We start from the raw sequence: 19,880 nt of genomic DNA, 5'->3' as shown, positions 1-19,880 counted from the left end.
AGCAACAGCTTTATGATTAATCGTCGCTCCAATTTCGATATGTATTGCATTGCAACCCCTGCACTGCAAATGCCAAGAGCATTAGCGTGAGATATCGCGCTGAGCCGATAGTGGCGAAGGCCGCGCGAGACGTTCATCTGGTCGTTTCGCGCTTCCGACCGGGCATAATGAAGAGGAAGCGATTGCAGAGCGAAACAATCGTCGATTCCGGGCGCAGCGGCCGCGGCGGAAACGGCGCCCGCGCGCGGATGTGGATTTACTCTTTTTATTATCGGCCGATCTAGAACGCATCTGTCGGGCGACGCGGCTCCAGCTGCCCTTCTACGGTTATCGGCGTCCTGTTCCACAAACAGGCCCGACTGGCACGCGCACCTGCCGAGCCTTACCTGAACCAGCATACATTGTTTCTCAGACACAGATAATTTCACTTCTTGTGCCGTTGCGTGTCATCGTTAGCGTGAAAGTTATCTTCGCGACGGATCGTCACACGATACCTTTTTCTACCAGTTCATGTAACCGTGATGATTACCCGAGCTGGGAGCGCAAGCTTTTTACCAAACGGTTTCCCAACATGTGGAAAAGTCGGTTGAAAACGTAACATCGAGTTATGAAAGTGAATACGCAAACGTTACGGGCAATCCGGCACGACAGAATTCCTTTTCCACGTTACTCGATTGCGCCAAGTATCCCGCCACGTAGCGCATGGCGCTGCGGCCGGCGCCAACTTTTTTAGCGAAACATATCTAGCGTGTCCACCCAATGGCCCTGAAAGATCAAGGGTAAAGATCGTTTGTGCCTTTGCACACGTGTGCGGCGTGCGGCGAAAGTATGTCGCAAGACGTTAGTTATATCGGGGAAGAGTCAATGAACGGAAATGTTCAGGCGGCAGTGACACGCGTTTATCGGGGCTTGCATAATGCCGGGCCTTGCTCAATCCCGAACCCGGCGCGTTCTGAACGTTCTGCTGCTGCAGGCGTCCCGGTGCATCAGTCTGTCGCAAGTGGTTCGCCGATTGCGGGGTCGTTGAACGCTTTCTACGGCGCTCTTTCCCGGCCGCGCGATTGCAAAACCCCGCTGAGGACGCGCTTTCTTCGTTCGCGACGGAGAAATTGTTGCGCCACGCCGCCGTACACCGACCTCCCGTTAGAAAGTCGACCGCTCACCGGATTTAACACACGTAACGGTGCGATTGCAACGATTCGAGACCGAGATCGATGAGATTCTGGCACATTTCGCGGACGGATTCCGGGCGCTTTCTTCTTACGCAATTGTCGCGTAACGCCGGGTCATCGAACGGTACCCGTTTCGTAAACGTCGCTGCACTCGCGCGCAATTGGACGATTGCGTTTGCGTGCGGTAGTGTAGTGTAGTGGGTATGACTGGCGACTTGCGCAACGGGCCGTCCGCGTCCTGGAGTGGCGCCCGTTCCGCAGTCCGCGCGTTGCAACACGGGATTATTTCTGCGGCCGCCGTTGGACCGCCGCCCGGGCTTGCAACACGCCATATCGCAACGCTCATAATCCACGCCATTGTGACACGAGCACCCGAACACAGCCGCTGGTCCCCGATAAATGTCGCCGATGTGTCATCCCACGCCGCTCCCATTCGGTGCATTCGATTTAAAACTAAAACAATTTTGCAATCGTTGTTCACATTAGTTTTCGCAAGCGGCCCAGCGCGGTTTCAAAAGCGTTCGACTTGCGTTATCGCGCCCCGATAAAGCGTGCGCTTGTGCGGTTTTGAGACCTAAATTCAGGATGTCGCTGTCACAGGGAGATTTCACAACTTTTAAAGAGTGATGAATTGGTGACTCACAGAATAAATAAGGGTAAACTTCCACTGTTTACAAAACTCGGTTGACAAATGAAGGTATCAGAGCGCATAGGGTTGTCAATCTTGCACTTTATTGCCTAAAATTTATCACCCTTGGCTTCCCTATCTATCTAGTCTTAACTTTTCTCTCAAAGAAGTCCGTCATATCATAAACCTGCTTAAATACAGAAAATGGTTGAACAAAAGATTCTCCCATTGGTGTCCACATCCGGTGTCTTGCGCAAGGTCCACGCATGCTCGCACGGAGGCTGGGGAAGGTTTCCCAACGCTCCCGCTCGCAAGCGCTTGCGACACCGCTCCCTAACTACAATACGAATTACGACAACCTATGACTAACTGTAGGGCGAGGCACTTTTGAAAATATCTGTGGTGTATTTTAGGCGCTGAAACTTTACCTTTTAATTATAGGGGCAAAAATATGTCAATTGAAAGGTAGAGAGATAAGCCTCAAGCCTGAACAGAAATAAGTAAGTACCTACATTGAGTAGTTGCGGAATTTAATTAGAACTATTTTTAACCCCCGACGCAAAAACGACGGGGTGTTATAAGTTTGACGTGTCTGTCTGTAGGCATCGTAGCTCCCGAACGGATGAACCAATTTAGATTTAGTTTTTTGTCTGAAAGCTGAGTTAGTCGGGAGAGTTCTTAGCCATGTTTCATGAAAATCGGTCTACTATGTCGCGGTCGGGGGATTTTTCAAAATTTTAATTTTGTGGTTAGATTATCTTGATATTATACTGAACAGAATAACAGAGCGCCCTCTTGACAATATGTAGTTATAAATATCCGGCTTGGGTTTAGCGTAAAGTAGTTTCTATTTACTCGAAGTTATTATAAGACGACTTCAGATAGTTTTAAGTATCAAAAACAAAAACGCTTAGCCTTTAACAATGCCAATTGTGTCACGTACACGAATATTGCAAATGAAGTGATTTACAATTAAATGTAACCTTTCGCCGCATGCATCATCGCTTGCGCAACATGTATCTATACAGAGCAGGAAATGCACGCGTGCATCTGGGCCGGCCATTGTTGCGAAACTGTCAGGGTTGAGTTGAGCAACTGGTTGCGAAACGTCCCGTTAATTGTACATCACATTAGATGGCGCCACTGAAATGATGCCGCTAAAAAAACATGTGAATGAAGTCATTAAAATCTCACGCGGTAACTATCCATGATCACAATCAGATCGTTTTGAACACTTTGGCCGTATACATATTTCTGTTTTCAACTATACCAAAGACATATGTAACTCCGTATAGACGGATAAAGTCTAAGAAAAAAACGTACCTCAAAGCCCTAGAGAAAAAGGTACGGTGGCCTAGATGGCGTTACACCTTTGGGGAACGCTCGGCTAGATGGCGCTAACACATATCAAACTAACAATATGGGCCAAATTGTCAAAACTGAGGTTCAAAACTTTTAAGCTTGTGTCGAGAGATGGCAGTCTATGCACTGTGATTACACATTTTGCTTTGACAGTAACTCTCTATAATACTCGATCCTCTTTGACTATACTTCTAGTTGTGATATTGACAGGACGATTGTAAACTTTACAGCAATGAGATAAGAACTACAAGTGGTTAATAAGTTACTAGCACACGTCAAGTAATAAATTTTCACGATGCCATTGTTTTACTGACACGTGTAGTTAATTGTTGAACCATTCATTAACAGTTACAGCAATTTACGCATTTCTAAACATTTCTACTTAAACTTCAATTCTTAGTTAACTAAATTACTCAAAATTGGATCTTTGGATACATATTTTATGTTTGAGATTGCATTGCGATTGTATGTAACTTGAAACATTATAGTTCTAGTGCTCTGAGCGAACGTCAAGCGTGAACAGTTGTTAAGGTTCAACGAAACCCAAATATTAACTCATAGTTTGCGATTTGGACAGTCTCAGTCAATTTACAACGTCACGATTATATTTACATAGATATTTAGGGGTACCGGAATGTCGTACGATTTATAATATACAGTAAAGTTCCTTTCTAATTTAATATCGATTTGGTGACTCAGATACATTAGACGCATTTTATTCGTATCTATTTCTAGTAAGTACTGTCAGAAATCTCTATACCGCTATTTTTATTTAGTCGTAATTATTGTAAACAAAGGTGTAGCCAGTGACAAAAAAGTTTTGCATCATTGAGGGTACTTAAATTACTCATATTTTCTTATATTTCTGCGGACCCGTAGTGTGAGAATCCCTGACTTCTGACAGTGACACTGACAGTAGTTTGTTTACAGTAATTCCGTTCAATTAAAAATTGCCTTATAGTTAACTTTTTTTTAAATTGTCATATCTAATTTTTACATCTTCGGATGCTTGCATTTTTGCAAAGCAATTGACGTAGTATCAATGTATGCTATCTAATGTATAACCTACTTTATTTCTAAGCAGTAACATTGTACTTTAAACTCATCTAAATCAAATTGGGCTCGAATTTGCCTCGCACAAAGTCATGCGTAATGCGAATTGCGTAAAGTGTTGCCAGTTGCGACAGGCGGCCGCGACGGCGCGCCACGGCCGGCCCGCTCGGAAATCCGGCCAACCTTCCGATGCTTGCAACACTGCCGAATGTCGAGTGTCATTGCCGTAAGGACACTTTTTTGAGGTCCTTTGAAAAAATCGTACGCATTGAACACAAACGTGATATTGTCGATTTTGTTCTAAAATTGTGAGTTATTCGTGATTCTCATGAATTTTGTATCGACAAAGTATCTGGGATAAGTATTTCAGTAAAATAACTATGCTGTAATAATATATGCGCGTTTGCTAAAATTTGCATGAAACAACAATATATCTGCATTTGTTAGAATGTGCACTAAAATTTTGTTGCAATGAAACAGCATTTTATTTAGGTTTATTCTAATTAAAGCAAAAACATGTTTTTTATGATTTACGACTTGGCAAAGTTGGCACACTTGAGGTCATATTGTATTTTTACAAAATATATCTTTACCTAACTAAAAACCCGATAAGTCTTGTGAAGATAGTTGCGAAACGTATCGATTGCGAACTTCAGCCCGCTGTAGGGATTTAATTAGGATCAGTTGCGCGCGCGCACCTAAACGGACACGAGGACGACTGCGCTGAAGCCGCTCACTGGCGGATCAAAAAAGGGCAGCTTTGCTCCATCACACTGCATAAGGGAAAATATATCTATTTTGCTTTATGACTGTGTAAAATAATCTTATTTTGCCCTAAGCAAGGCATAGGGCCTTTGTGGTCCTAGAAAATAATTTATGTTAAAAAATGGCCTCTAGTTTATATTTCTGTCAAATTCCCGCACAAAGAAGTCAATGTTTTTTTTTGACATATATTTATTTAACTATTAATCATTCAAAAAAAAACATAATAAAACGTTACTGTCATTGTATCTCTGATTTGCTCCATCCGAGGTAGGATAAGGCAAAAATGCCTTTAAACACTAAAAATGAATCAATGCTTCTTAAAAAAATATCAATATTTTTTGTTATCTCCTGACTCCTGCCTCTCTGTCAAGCTTTTTTTTGTGTAAATTGCATAAAAAATTAAAGTGTTATTGTATGTAGCTAGCTGTATGATAATATACATAATATCATATTATGAGATTATTTTATCTAAATTCATAAAAAACGCTCCACTCCTACATTTTCGTGAAATTAAAGTTATAGAAACAAGTTGTTTCGACAAGCCTAGGTCACAATCGGCCCTCAGGCCGTTGAGCAAAGTTGCAGTAGATCCGTGTAATGTTGCGTTTCGTCAGCCGTTCCCACAGCTTGCCTCACAGATGACACGTGCCTCTGCACGCACTCACTACCTACACGGGAAATTACATCTATAAATACACTTCAAATGGGCCTTTCCTTTAAATGGGCTTAAATTTCCGAGTATCGAGGATACATCCGGAAAATACGGAGGAATAGAACGATGTTTGTTTTTTATGAGCAATCGAAACCTCTTGCAGTTAGAATGTGATTAATGTTAAATTTATAGACTTGTCAGGCCTACTCAAACACATTTCGGCTAGTAAATTAACCATCGCAACGGCCAGTACGGTACGTCATGACGCGTTGCGCCACCTAACGAGAGTAACCTTTGCTTACGCTCCATATTGTCACGACCGATCACTCGTTAATAAATAGTTTCGTTTATCTCAAGGCGAATTATCGCTGCAACTGACTTGCTTAACGCTAGTCAACCCGACGCTTCAGGGTTACCACTTTACAACTAAAATCCTTTGAGATCCAATTGGAAATTGCCTTTTAACATGAAACCGCACGTTTTGTAACTAAACTACACAAGGTTCGGGAAACGCGTTTCTATTTATACGCAGGCATTTATTCTAGATTCTAGGCAATTAGCGTACAAAAATAGATCCCCTTTTTGAGCTCGCCCTATGCAACTTATTATTGAAACGGGCTAAAAATACCCAGTGCATTAATACAAGTCGATTTGAAGCACCACCTGCTGCCGCGCTGATGTCTCCTTCGTTTTTCTTTTGATAATTGCGTCCATTTTGCATCGAACCTCCATTAAAACAGACTGCAATATCGATTAAAACAATCCGAGCTTAAATCAACGCGAACTATAAATGGGACTTCATCTTAAATAGTATCGCCGGAAATGAGCCTTATTAAACTATAAAATGTTAAATTGATGGTGAAACAGTCTCGCTAGTGAATTGTGCGATGAGTTACTTTACATTCGATCGGCGCTGCGTACGGTTTCGAATAACTGTGCATTTAATGCATTTCGAAACGCTGTGAAATACGAGGTCGCACCGCGCCGAATCCCGTAACGTGACGAAACCACATAAATTAATAAAAATATACGCGACAAATGAAGTGAGTTACAAACCTGTATCGGTGTAATAATCAATTTTGTGATAGTTGCGAATTTGGAATATGTTTTGCTGAGGCATTATTTGAAGCTAATTTGCCGTGCATTGGTTAATGCGCGCTTTGAGTTCAAAGGGAGCCATATGGACGGGTGGATCGCTCGAGCTTCTAGGTATTGGCTCAAACGGTTAATGGGTCAATGATTGCACATTACATGCAGCCTGATTACTCATTAAAATTAGCAAATTAATAAGGTTTTCGCCTAATTGATACATTATTTTATACTGTACTTACAATAGGCAATTTACTCAACGTGACAATTTTAGCGATGCATTGTTTTCTCACAGAGTCCGTCATCATATTCGGCTCTTTGGCACCGTAATAAACATAGTTACCCAGCTTACAAATAAAACCTCGTTCAATTCTCATAACTAAATCTCGTTTCCTCTTGTTACAGGACGACGTTAAAGCTAGAGTCATTAGAAGATGCGGTAGTGCTGGACGACCCCGAGGAGGACCTTCTCCAGGACAAGCGAGGCTGCCCCGCGTACGTGTCGCCGGAGATCCTGCGCGCGCACCGGACGTACTCCGGCCGCGCTGCCGACATGTGGTCACTCGGCGTCATCCTGTACACCATGCTCGTTGGGAGGTAAGCATCACGTCCCTATACCTACCTAAGAAAGCCTATCAAACCTCAAGAACTGGCATATCTACAAGTAAGATACCAGATATGAACAGTTGAAGTTTACTTGGACCCCATATAACACTTATAAGCATACTTTATATATATCATGGCGCCAGGAGCATGAATGGTACGACGCCTTTAAGAGTTCCTGGCGTTCAGTAGGTTTAATATCATATTTAAGATCAGAACTATAGTCTATACTTGCGTCCTTTGCCATTTTTTTTTTGTCAAAGTTCTCAACATTCTAAAAAGATAAGATCATGTTTCAACTTAAAAAATATTCCAAGCGTATGCAGGTCGACATCCACTTAAATGTGGGTTTTTTGTAGACAAATTGTGGAATGCAAAATGATAAGACAAGAGATAATTGATCGCGGAATCCCTAGATAAATAGTCGCATGTAAATTACGACGATTACCTGCGCCAATTAAAATAATTTTAAAACAGAAAATATCAGGTTAGCGGGAGCGCTCTAATTATTATTGACATCCGAGTTTTTGTTGTCTCCATGTTTCTTTTTCGATCGTACAGTTTTACAAAAGTACCTATAATTAATACAGAGTGCATGACAACACTGTAAAGAGATGATCATGCGATCGTAAAGCGACTAATTAGTATTCAAATTGACCCAATCAACGCTGTCTCAAGATTATTAGTAAACACTAAACAGAGATCACCTGTCGAACAGTGGTGGTACTGTCCGTTGGGGGGCACCTGCCGGCCGTTACGCGCCAACGGCCACAATTATATCACCCACACGTACGGGAAATCTTCCCACCTGCCGCCACATGGCGAAGACGTTTCACCTCCGAAAGCCTTTTTACGCACCTGCCGTTCGCCAACCTTTGTCTTCTACTTTTTTCCCTTCGCCCACAATTTAAATTTTGAGACTCGGGATTTCGCCGCAATCGCCCTCACCTGTCGCCGGAAGGGTTCTACCTGGGTTTTTGTTTCGCATCTGCCTCCAAATGACAATCGGATCGCCACAATTAATTGGGGCTGGGTGCGGTAAAAACGAAATTTGGAGAGTCGGCCTAATGTTAACGATTTTAAATTATCAAAACGCGATAAGTTTTTTGTTTCCGCTCCGATTTTTAAATCGATCGGTGTGCATTAATACTGATATCGTATCTCGAATACCGGTCGACACTAATCGATCGCTACTTCCTTTACACGCATTAAACAATGTGTTCATTGTTGCAGGTATCCATTCAACGACTCGGAGCACGCGTCCCTGTTCGCTAAGATCTCGCGCGGGTACTTCGTGGTGCCCGAGTGCCTGTCGTCGCGGGGCAAGTGTCTCATCCGCTCGCTGCTGCGGCGGGAGGCGTGCGAGCGGCTGAGCGCGGCCGACGTGCTGCGCCACCCCTGGCTCGCCAGAGACCCTCGCAACGAGCTGCCCCCCAGAGCGGCCGCATCGCACGACCGTCTCGTGCCCGACCTGCACCTCGAGCCCGAAGACTACTTCTAACAGTCCCGACCTAAGCCAGCAGCAGCTCGCCCGGTGCTGGCATCGGGCCTGTACAGAGTTCCGCGCGTAGTGAAAATGTCAAAGTTATTTATGAATTTAAATAAGTTATTCCGGCCTAAGTCGCGGCAGCCTCACTGAAATAGTCCGCTCGTTTTCAGTAAGTGAGCCAAATAGGTCTCCGTGGAGATTTTAGTTAGTTAAGCAGACGCGCGGGCGGCTGGCCCGTCCGCGCACTAATTTATACTGCGCCCGCGCTGCCGCGGGGCGCGCCGCCGAGTTAGTACGGCGGAGCGTCTGTGGCGGCCGGGCGCGCTGTAGTCCTAGCGTTCGTATGACAGAATAAGTGAGACTGATATCGCGTTCTTGTGATCTATGGAGTCGATGGCGATCCCGCGGCGGCCGCTGCGCCGTCGCATAATTTATAAAGAGCATTCTGTTAAATGTTAACTATTACGTTAATTCCTCTGAGCGTGATGCATTCAAACGATTTCACTTCAATATAGATCCTATATTGCGCTGAAGTTGTTACGCTAATGTTAGGTAAATTATGTATATTTTGTATTTATATAAAGTTTCGTGTATTGTGATCTCCACCGATGTTATTTAGCGATATATGATTGCCATTACGTTGTTATTCAGAAGTGATTTCTTTTGTTGCACAACGATCTGTTGCTTCCATCATAGAGTTATTTTGATTATATTATTTGGTTATTGAATCGTGATTATTCGGCAAATCGACATGCGGAAATTTATTTTATTATATGAGTGAAATTGTTAAAAATATATTCGCACCACCTCGTACCGAAGGCGTTTGGATTTGGTCTGTGCCATGTATTTAATATTAATAGTGAACATAAATGGATATAATATATGAGCAGCGTCTGCGGTCGCTGGGCACTTTCTTCCTAAACTAATTTATTTCCAGTTTGGTACTTGGTGTTGAGTTTTTATTTTGATTGTAAATTTTTGATCAATTTTTAGTTATTATTAGTTTGTTCCAAATCGAAAGTTCCAAATCAAAAATCAGTGTTACCATTCTTTAAATTGTTACCTTTTGTAATTTTGTTAAATCATTTCTTACACTTCTGATTGTTATCTTTCATTGTCGAAAGCGTAACTGTTTAGTCTTTCAATTGAAAGTGTTGTACAATAGTAGCGTTACTCTGTAAAATAAAATATTACTATTACTTCTTAATTTATACAAACTGTAAATAGACCTAAGATATCATGAGGATTATCAAAAAAGAACGAATGATAGAGGGAATAAATAATTAAGAAACATACTACCTGAATTTTCTTTCCATCGAATCAACCTATATTACCTATTTAAAAACCTATCAGTGCCAAAGAAGACCTTTTATTTTAAATTTGTTGATAAGAAAAGTAATAAACAAGAAAAAAAAACTATCGGCTTGTTTCGCGCAGTAGCTTTTATTCCAAGAAGACTAAAGTCGCAATACATTCTTCTCAAAGTTGGCGAGTATTTGTCTCTGGTTTAATTTAATCCAGTACATGTGGCCGTAAGGCTCTCCCCGTATTTCTCTAAACAAAAAGCCTTATGGTACTGAAATAAGAGCGAAAAACAGTGGTCATAGAACTATGCTTGTTTTTCTATTGTGCATTAATATGCTAGGAGACCCTTAGGTACAGTCAACCAATTAGAATCCTATGCTACTCTAGAACCCTGTCGTATTGACACCGTGCTTTATTTGCTATAGAAGTCAGTTTGACGAGTCGTGAAAGAGTTCTACAGTGGCCTAGGATTCAGATTGGTTGATCGGTATTATATGGTCCTCGCTAGTACTAAACAACATGGCTAAAGTGTCCAAAGACGACGTCAAGAATAGGGCGACGTGGAAGCGAATGACATGGAAATCTGACCCCACCACCATGTGGGATTCATAGCTCGAAAGGGAGAGGACCTACTGTCAGAAAGCAGTAAGAGAAACTCCAGACTAGGGAATGCAAGCCGGTTATAACCGGTTATTTGTCAAGTTTTTATAGCCCATTATTAGGAATCTCACATAACCGGTTACGGATATTATCGGTTATTTTTTAGGGTTCCGTAGTCAACTAGGAACCCTTATAGTTTCGCCATGTCTGTCTGTCTGTCTGTCCGTCCGTCCGTCCGCGGATAATCTCAGTAACCGTTAGCACTAGAAATCTGAAATTTGGTATCAATATGTATATCAATCACGCCAACAAAGTGCAAAAATAAAAAATGGAAAAAAATGTTTTATTAGGGTACCCCCCCTACATGTAAAGTGGGGGCTGATATTTTTTTTCATTCCAACCCCAACGTGTTATATATTGTTGGGTAGGTATTAAAAAATGAATAAGGGTTTACTAAGATCGTTTTCTGATAATATTAATATTTTCGGAAATAATCGCTCCTAAAGGAAAAAAAAGTGCGTCCCCCCCCTCTAACTTTTGAACCATATGTTTAAAAAATATGAAAAAAATCACAAAAGTAGAACTTTATAAAGACTTTCTAGGAAAATTGTTTTGAACTTGATAGGTTCAGTAGTTTTTCAGAAAAATACGGAAAACTACGGAACCCTACACTGAGCGTGGCCCGACACGCTCTTGGCCTATTATTTGACTATTATTTTTGTCATTATTTTTGTTTACTTTAGTAACTAAAATATGACTTTTTTTCCCTTGTGAAGTTGTGAACGATTTTGATTGAATATTGTATCACATCAAAGGCCTTTTTATCACTTTCAGTAATTTTCTGTTTTTATTTAAAAAAAACACAGACTTATACTTACATTCCCCAATATTTTACCTTTATTTTTGTACTTTTTAGATTATTTGATTGAAAATTTACCACCTTTTGTCGAAAATAACCGTAACAGATTATAACCGGTTATCGGTTACTTTTCGGGCCATACCATAACCGGTTATGAAATTTGGTCGGTTATTGTATTCCCTACTCCAGACAGTAGGTACTTAATTTATTAACTGAGTTACCCATTTCTCTCGAGTCAGCCAACTTTGTCTGGAACATGGACCTTCAATAGGGACTGAGCTCACACTTTTTTTGCCATACTAAATTGAACTTTATCACCGGTGCAGAAAGGCGTTCTTGTCAGACTAGCAAAAGTGTGTCCACATGAGAGGGTCAAAGTTGGGGCTGGTGTCCCTCTCGCACGTGTGACCAGTGTTAAAGAGATTAGTATAGTAGTAGTATTTTTACCTGTATGATAACTAAGTTTATAAACTTCTTAAATTATTTTTGTATTATATCGAGGCAAGGGTAATACCTTGTAACGAATTGGTAAGTCATTATTATGAAGCCATAAAACCAAAAATTTGCGCAATTAAAAAAAACCTTTAATTGGATATTAGTAGATTTGGTAGTAACTTTGAATATTGACTGGTATCCCCAAATTATGACAGTGATGACGTCATTCAAATGATTTTGACAGTAGCAATAAGTGCGAGAGGGACACCAGCCCCAACTTTACCCTCTCATGTGGACACACTGTTTGGCCTAACTACTCAATCTAGCTTAATATATCCTAATCTATGGTCTAGAATAACACTTACTCCTTGACCTTATCATAACAAGGACAACATCCTCCAATGTCTACCTTATTGAATAGTACATAAGAATCATAATAATATCGGCCTTATTGAGAGGTAAATAAGATTCGCATTTTGTCCTCACCTTGACCTTAATATTGAAACAAGGACGCGTAATCGATAATATTCGAATTTGGACTATATTACTGAGGCATAGAGTTTAGTTAGAATATAGGATCAAGTGGAAAATATCAAAATAAAGTTAGATAAGGTAAATATCCTAGAATTCATGCGCGGATCCAGGGGGGGGGTCATGGGGGTCATGACCCCCCCCCCCCCCTGGAGCCTAAGTTGGCCATACAAATAGACCACGTGACTTACCACGTGACCCCCCCCTGGGTACGAAGCTGGATCCGCGCTTGCTAGAATTTCAGTTTTTGCAAGGATTATTAAAATTTATATAGGATTGACAGTACACTTCATAATACTTTAAATCGTACCTCGATTTTTTAGCGCCACCTATTAAATACTATCATAATGAAAATAATGTTGTTTGCCATATTTGTTATTGTTTGCATCACTACTGCAAGTGAATAAAATTCATAACTACACTGATGATGCCTGAATGTGTATTGATGTGATATCATGATTTTTTTAAATAAAGAAATGTGTCATTTTGTTCTTATAAAAAATAAAAACACGCGAAAATATTTGGGAAACACGTGATTTTAGCCACTTTCAGGCTGTGAAACAGCACCATCTAGTTTTAAGCCTAAAAGGCCGATACATTTCAGGGATACGCTTTTTTGTATGGTCTTTGTCAGTCTAGTATTAAATCGTTCTTGGTTTTTGATACTTGATAGGCCAGTGGGCCGATTTTTGAGTCTCACGGCGTTCGAATTCAGAAAATTGTCACTGAAAATAATAGGCAATTCACCGTTTTCAACCGGTATTTTAGTGACAGTGAGACTCAAAAATCGGCCTCCAGTATCTACACATATTTGTCTGATTTACTAATGTGCCGACGAAAACTTTCCAACATTGTGAAATTTTCGAGATAGGAAAAATTCTGAAACTTTCCTCATTTCTGCACGTATGGAGATTGAAAGTTTCCATATGAATATATTTAAATTCTCTATATTTCTTGTGAGACTTTCATCCAAGAACATTACATTTTTTCAGTATCCAGCGCTGGGACATAAGTATAATAAAAAATATTATTTTACAAAATTTAATCGCTGCATTATATGTTATAAATAAGTTTTTTAGCAAAAATTTCATTTTTGGCACAAGCTTTTCGCCGACTGTACCTTTCTTTCAACAGTCATCTACTGCTCTCCGCGCGAGACGTTTAAAACCTCCTTATTCGATGAGGATACGACGTTTCATAACAGAGTTCCTATGACCACCTTTCTGCTCCATCATCAGATCAGCTCCACGATACCATAATATTGCATTGTCACGTGATTTACATATGTGTGCAAAATTTCAGCTCAATCGGAAACCGGGAAGTGGGTCAAATTTAGCTTCTACGTTTTGACGCACACTAACATACTAACAAGGCAAGTAAAGCTTGTAAAAATAATCACGAAACAAGATTTCCTAAATAAATAAATCAAGTGGGTTGTACCCTTGTTTGCCGCCGACGTAGCATTAAAAAATGTTTGCCAATAATGACATCACAGCAAGGTAAACTACTACCTACTATGACTACCTTTTAAGTAAATACTATAGGTACTACTAGATACTATAATTAACACGGTGATGAATGTGATGATCAAAGAGGATCGAGTATAATAGAGAGTTACTGTCAAAGTAAAATGTGTAATCACAGTGCATAGACAGCCATCTCTCGACACAAGCTTAAAACTTTTGAACCTCAGTTTTAAGAATTTGGACCATATTCTTAGCTTGATATGTGTTAAAATGTCCAATATTAATATTAGCGCCATCTAGCCGAGCGTCCCCAAAGGTGTATCGCCATCTAGGTCACCGTACCTTTTTCTGTATGGTTTTGAGGTACGTTTTTTTCTTAGACTTTATCTGTCTATACGGAGTTACATATGTCTTTGGTGATGATCAATATGGGTATGTATGTAATTATAATAGAGACAATACAATTATATAGACTTGTACTTGACTTGTAATGGTGTAGACTTGCAATAATTGCATCCTATGTCTTCCCGTCAATAGAAAGTCATAATATGATATTATAAATATAAACATATTCAATAAGTACTACATATCTACAACGCCATCTGTGATTTCTAACGTTGAACTATGATTTTGATACCGAAACGGCTCCCTGTGCGGCCACTAGATGGTGTTAAAAAGTTGGATAAAAAAATCCCAACAGGTAGGTACAGAGTTAGGTTGTAGGTCAGACTATAATAAATATCGGTGGGGGAGGAAATAGATCGAGGATGAGGGCCAAGACATATGTCATCAAGCCAACTAAAGTACGGTCAGCCAAGTAACTGGTTTACCACTTTTCGACTCTAACGGCTCAGCCACGACATTGGTCTAAGCGCGACAGCGGTGAGCGGCGGCCATACATTGGAGCGAGACACAGCGATGGGACTTTTCATTCGCACGTATGGCTGCCGCTCACCGCCGTCGCGCTTAGACCAATGTCGTGGCTGGGCAGTAAGGGCCACTTGCACCAACGAAAAAGGAGGGTTAACCCACCATTTTATATGTAATTTGACAGATGACAGCCCACTAAGACTGAGTTAAGTGGTTGGTGCAAGTGGGCTTAAGTATTTTTTCTACTCCCGTGTTGTTATTCGTCATTTACAGTGTATTGCATAGATCGTTAAAACCCTACATAAAAGATGCCCGTCCCCGCCCGGCGCCCCCTGCACCCACGCATACGATATAGCTCTTAAAGTATTGTTAGGTAGCCTTTAAGGGATATAGCGGGGGCGCGGGGCCACACCTCGGACACTGGCGATCAAATATATGAAAGAGGCGCGTTCCTAGCACACAGTCTAAGCGCGTGTAGGTGAACGCGTACTACGCTTGTATGAGTGGGATATGACAGGTCGACTGGTCGCGTTTTTGACAGGCGGTAACTGTGAGGTAACCGAGAGGGGGTGGGCGGCACTTTCAGCGGGGAGAAGGAGTGGCCATACTGTACGATAGTACTCTTTATTATACTGTGGCGGGGCGCCGGGGGTTGCGGCGGCGCGGGGGAGTGCGAGCGACAGGGTGAGTGCAGGAACATTGCAGAGGACAAGTCATAATACAGGAAACAGTTCGAATTTAACGAAAGTTATTCTAGAAAACTATTAAAAAGTAAGTGTATGGTCGTAGAAAAAGTATTGTATGCAACGGTGTTTAACTGAGTCAAAAAATACTCGTGGCGTCTTAATAACAATTTTCGGCTTCGCCTCAAATTGTTACCCACGCCACTCGTCTTTTTTGACCTCCTTTAAACGCCTGTTGCATAAAATACTATTAAAATGGTTCTCGGACCTCGCTAAGGAGATATACAAGAGCGGGAAACTAATATACATTTATACTTTTTTACACTATCATCCTGATTAATCAGAACTGCAATCAACACTGTCAGCCGTGAGTAAAGGATAAGAAGAAAGCGAAGAATTTATCTAAAACACTGAAATTACGTTAGATAAATAACTTACTCAACAGTCTTTTTCGTATTTGTCTCTGCCTACAAGGAAAAACAGATTTAATTAATTACTACCACAACAGTTATTCTTATAAGTACTGATATAATCCAGGACCTTTGTACTGTCGCAGTCACCAATTTTCATGCGGAAAATAAACCCGTCTTTGGGAAATTCCTATACCACTATCTACTATAATATTCTACCATTGCACTCTGAAGTTGTTTCGACGTCACTAGCACATATAAAGATTCTTACAAAATATTGTGCAATATTTATCAGAGTACTAATTAGGTACTAATAGGTACGAAAGGTATAGTCCCGAGTACCAATCTAATGGTGCTAACTTATTGTATCTTGTTGTTTACACCAAGAATGATTTAATGCGGGACTACAAAGCCCATACAAAAAAAGCGTACGTGAGCAATTCCCGAATAGTTTGTACATTTGGATCACGCCTCTGATTTTGATAAAAATTGGTAGGCTGATAGAGTCCATGATGCTGAGCAAAATCCACTAAGTTTCCCAAAATGTCCTAGGTTTTTTGTATGAAACCTTCCTTTTTTGTTACCAGATTTCTATACATTTTCGGTTTCAAGGGTTTCCTTCGGAAACGTTCGTATTTGTCATGCTAAGTAGTTCAGTCAATGTCAGTACATCTTGTACTGACACTGACTGAAATAGCATGACACGTTCGTACGTTTCCGTAACAATACGAAGGCAAACCTTTTCGCACTACATCTGTACCAATTTTTATCCAAATCGGAGACAATGATCCAAATGTACAAACTTAACGGGAATTGCTCAGTTATGATAGTATATTTAATAGGTGGCGCTAAAAAATGAGTAACGATTAGTAAGGAAGGAGACTGTAAATCCTTAAATAATCCTTGCACATGGGTATTTTCCGTCATCCGGCCAGAAAGCGTCAATTTCAGGCCGCTGCCCTCAACAACGTTACAGGCTCTGTAGCCAAGACTAATACAATCAATTGCTGACGCTTCGTATCATAGTTATCTTCTCTCTCACTCTTCCGTATTGGTACGACAGAGCCAGTTGCGTATAGTACGCCACGCAGAGGCAACGATTGGAAACTTCGCTAGTGGCCCAAAAGTGGCCTCTGGTGTTTCGGGTGTCCATGGGCGGCAGTGATCGCTTACCATCAGACGACCTGTCTGCTCGTTTGCCTCCTATCCCATAAAAAAAACTTATGTCAATGAAATAGAGTTGGGCCATTTTTTTCAAAGTTGTCCCCCCCCCCCCCCCCCCCCCCCACTTTTATTGGATTTGAAAATGTTTATGTGGTTTCCATTCAGAATCGTGAGCTCTTTCAGTCCTAATAGGAGAAAAAAAGTGTCCCGACGTTTTTTTCCCATTCCGTCACCATTTTTACATACATTTTGTATTGCAGTCTTGGTACATTTTTTTTCTCCTATCAGGATCGACAGACGTCGCAATTCTGAGTATGAATTGAGTAAAAAATACCCATGTTACAAAAAAAGTGGGGTGGACTACTTTGAAAAAAAAATGGCCCAGTTCAGGATTTACCTCTTTGAACTTGGCGCCTATTGCACGTAGCGCGTCATTGTGAACTTTGTCGGAATGTACGAAGGTTGATATTGACTGTATTTGCGGTAAAAATATCGACAATTTCCCCTAATGTCTTCAGCTTTGTGTGGCTAGTAGGTTAGGTACTCATAAAACAGACGTGATTGGGACTTTAAAATTACTTATTTTTCCAATCAAATTAAACTTGACCATGCGAAACTCTTGATTATTCATCGCATTCAGACTTACGAAACTACGGAGATGAAAGTATGGCGGTCTATTAAAATTAGGCAAACCTGTACAAAAGTATCTAAGTAGGTACTTACATCGTTTTTTACCACTCACAGTTTTTTAACCCCCGACGCAAAAACGAGGGGGTGTTATAAGTTTGACGTGCCTGTCTGCCTGTCTGTGGCATCGTAGCTCCCGAATGGATGCACCGATTTAGATTTAGTTTTTTTTTGTTTGAAAGCTGAGTTAGTCGGGAGTGTCTTAGCCATGTTTCATGAAAATCGGTCCACTATGTCCCTCAGTTATACCATCACATCTCGGACACTGGCGATCAAATATATGAAAGAGGCGCGTTCTTAGCACACATTCTAAGCTCGTGTAGGTGAACGCGTACCATGCTTGTATGAGTGAGATATGACAGGTTGACTGTTCGCGTTTTTGACAGGCGGTAACTGTGAGGTAACTGAGAGGGGGTGGGCTGCGCTTTCAGAGGGGAGCGGAAGTGGCCATACTGTACGATAGTACTCTTTATTATACTGTGGTACCATACAGAAAAAGGTACGGTGACCTAGATGGCATTACACACTCGATCCTCTTTGATCAACATTACCACAGAATATATAATAGTACAAGTACAGAAGGCTCACTCCTTTGATGTTCACAAAATGCCGCCATTCTAAATTCTTACCTACATTAACAAACGGACCTCACGCGAGTAGCCAACATTGAATTTTATTGCGCCGCGCGAAGGTCGTCACCAATGAATGGGCCGCGAATTCGCGGCCGCTGACATGTACTTGTAGCGCGGCGATAGAATCGCGGAGTGAGCCACCCCTGACATTACTTACTAATAGTGCGATAGGGACAGCCTGATATTTTATCGTCTATCACGCGACTATGTTTCCCGTGCAGAAGCGAGTGTAGAAACCAAAGATGATTTATTTTATATAGGATCGACAACCTTCATACTAAGAATCGTACCTCATTTTTTTAGCGCCACCTATTAAATACTATCCCACCCATTTAATAACTACACTGATGATGCCTACAAAAATGTCTTTTTTTCATCATGTGTATTGGCGTTATATCAGGGGCGGCTCACTCCGCGATCCTTTCGCCGCGCTACAAGTACATGCCGGCGGCCGCGAGTTCGCGGCCCATTCAGTGGCGACGACCTTCGCGCGGCGCAATAGAATTCAATGTCGTCTGCACGTGCGCGGTCCGTTTGTTAATGTAGGTAAGAATTTAGAATGGCGGCGTTTTGTAAACATCAAAGGAGTGAGCCTTCTGTACTTGTACTATTATATATTCTATGGTTATATCATATTAAGATAAAGAAATATGTCATTTGTTCTTATAAAAAATAAAACACGCAAAAATATTTGGAGAAAATATGATTTATCCCACTTACAGACTGCGAAACAGCGGCACTTAGTTTTATCCCTAAAAGGCCCATACATTTGAGGGGTACCTACACTTTTTTGGTTGGGATTCGTCAGTCCCGGTTTATACAGTCTTTGATAGATACGAACAAAAGATAGTCAAACTGTGTAAACAGTTTTGGGGGACGTTGTATTTATTTGTATGTTCATGTAAGATGCTTATTCAATAAACAATTCAAAATTCAATAGTCGCTCCCGTGTAAATAAAAGAGGCGCGACGATAGCGCGAGCGAGTTACGGCCCAGCCACGACATTGGTCTAAGCGCGACAGCGGTGAGCGGCAGCCATACGTGCGAATGAAAAGTCCCATCGCTGTGTCTCACTCCAATGTATGGCCGCCACTCACCGCTGTCGCGCTTAGACCAATGTCGTGGCTGAGCCGTTATAGTTCGTCGCTGAGCGATGAACTTATATCGCACGCTTTCTCTTTTTAAACCCCGACGCAAAAACGACGGGGCGTTATAAGTTTGACGTGTCTGTCTGTGTGTCTGTCTGGGTGTGGCATCGTAGCTCCCGAACGGATGAACCGATTTAGATTTAGTTTTTTTTTTGTTTGAAAGCTTAGCTAGTCGGGAGTGTTCTTAGCCACGTTTCGTGAAAATCGGACCACTATGTCGCGGTCGGGGTTTTTTTTTTCAAAATTTTAATTTTGTGGTTAGGTTATATTTGTTTGT

General features: G+C 41.3%; 1 protein-coding gene across 1 annotated transcript in view; it reads left to right on the top strand.

Annotated features, from left to right (window-relative positions):
- Positions 1 to 10,108, top strand: part of LOC125227090 (tribbles homolog 2-like) — a 35,430-nt gene extending 25,322 nt beyond the window's left edge. The window contains exons 4-5 of the mRNA XM_048131283.1: positions 7,127 to 7,318; positions 8,558 to 10,108. Of these exons, the coding sequence (XP_047987240.1) occupies positions 7,127 to 7,318; positions 8,558 to 8,825 (460 nt within the window). The 3' untranslated portion in view covers positions 8,826 to 10,108. The remainder of the gene's footprint in view (positions 1 to 7,126; positions 7,319 to 8,557) is intronic.
- Positions 10,109 to 19,880: the final 9,772 nt, after the last annotated feature.

The sequence above is a fragment of the Leguminivora glycinivorella genome, chromosome 6 (genome assembly GCF_023078275.1).
Source record: "Leguminivora glycinivorella isolate SPB_JAAS2020 chromosome 6, LegGlyc_1.1, whole genome shotgun sequence".
NCBI lineage: Eukaryota > Metazoa > Arthropoda > Insecta > Lepidoptera > Tortricidae > Leguminivora > Leguminivora glycinivorella.
This window is presented reverse-complemented; position numbering and strand designations above follow the sequence as displayed.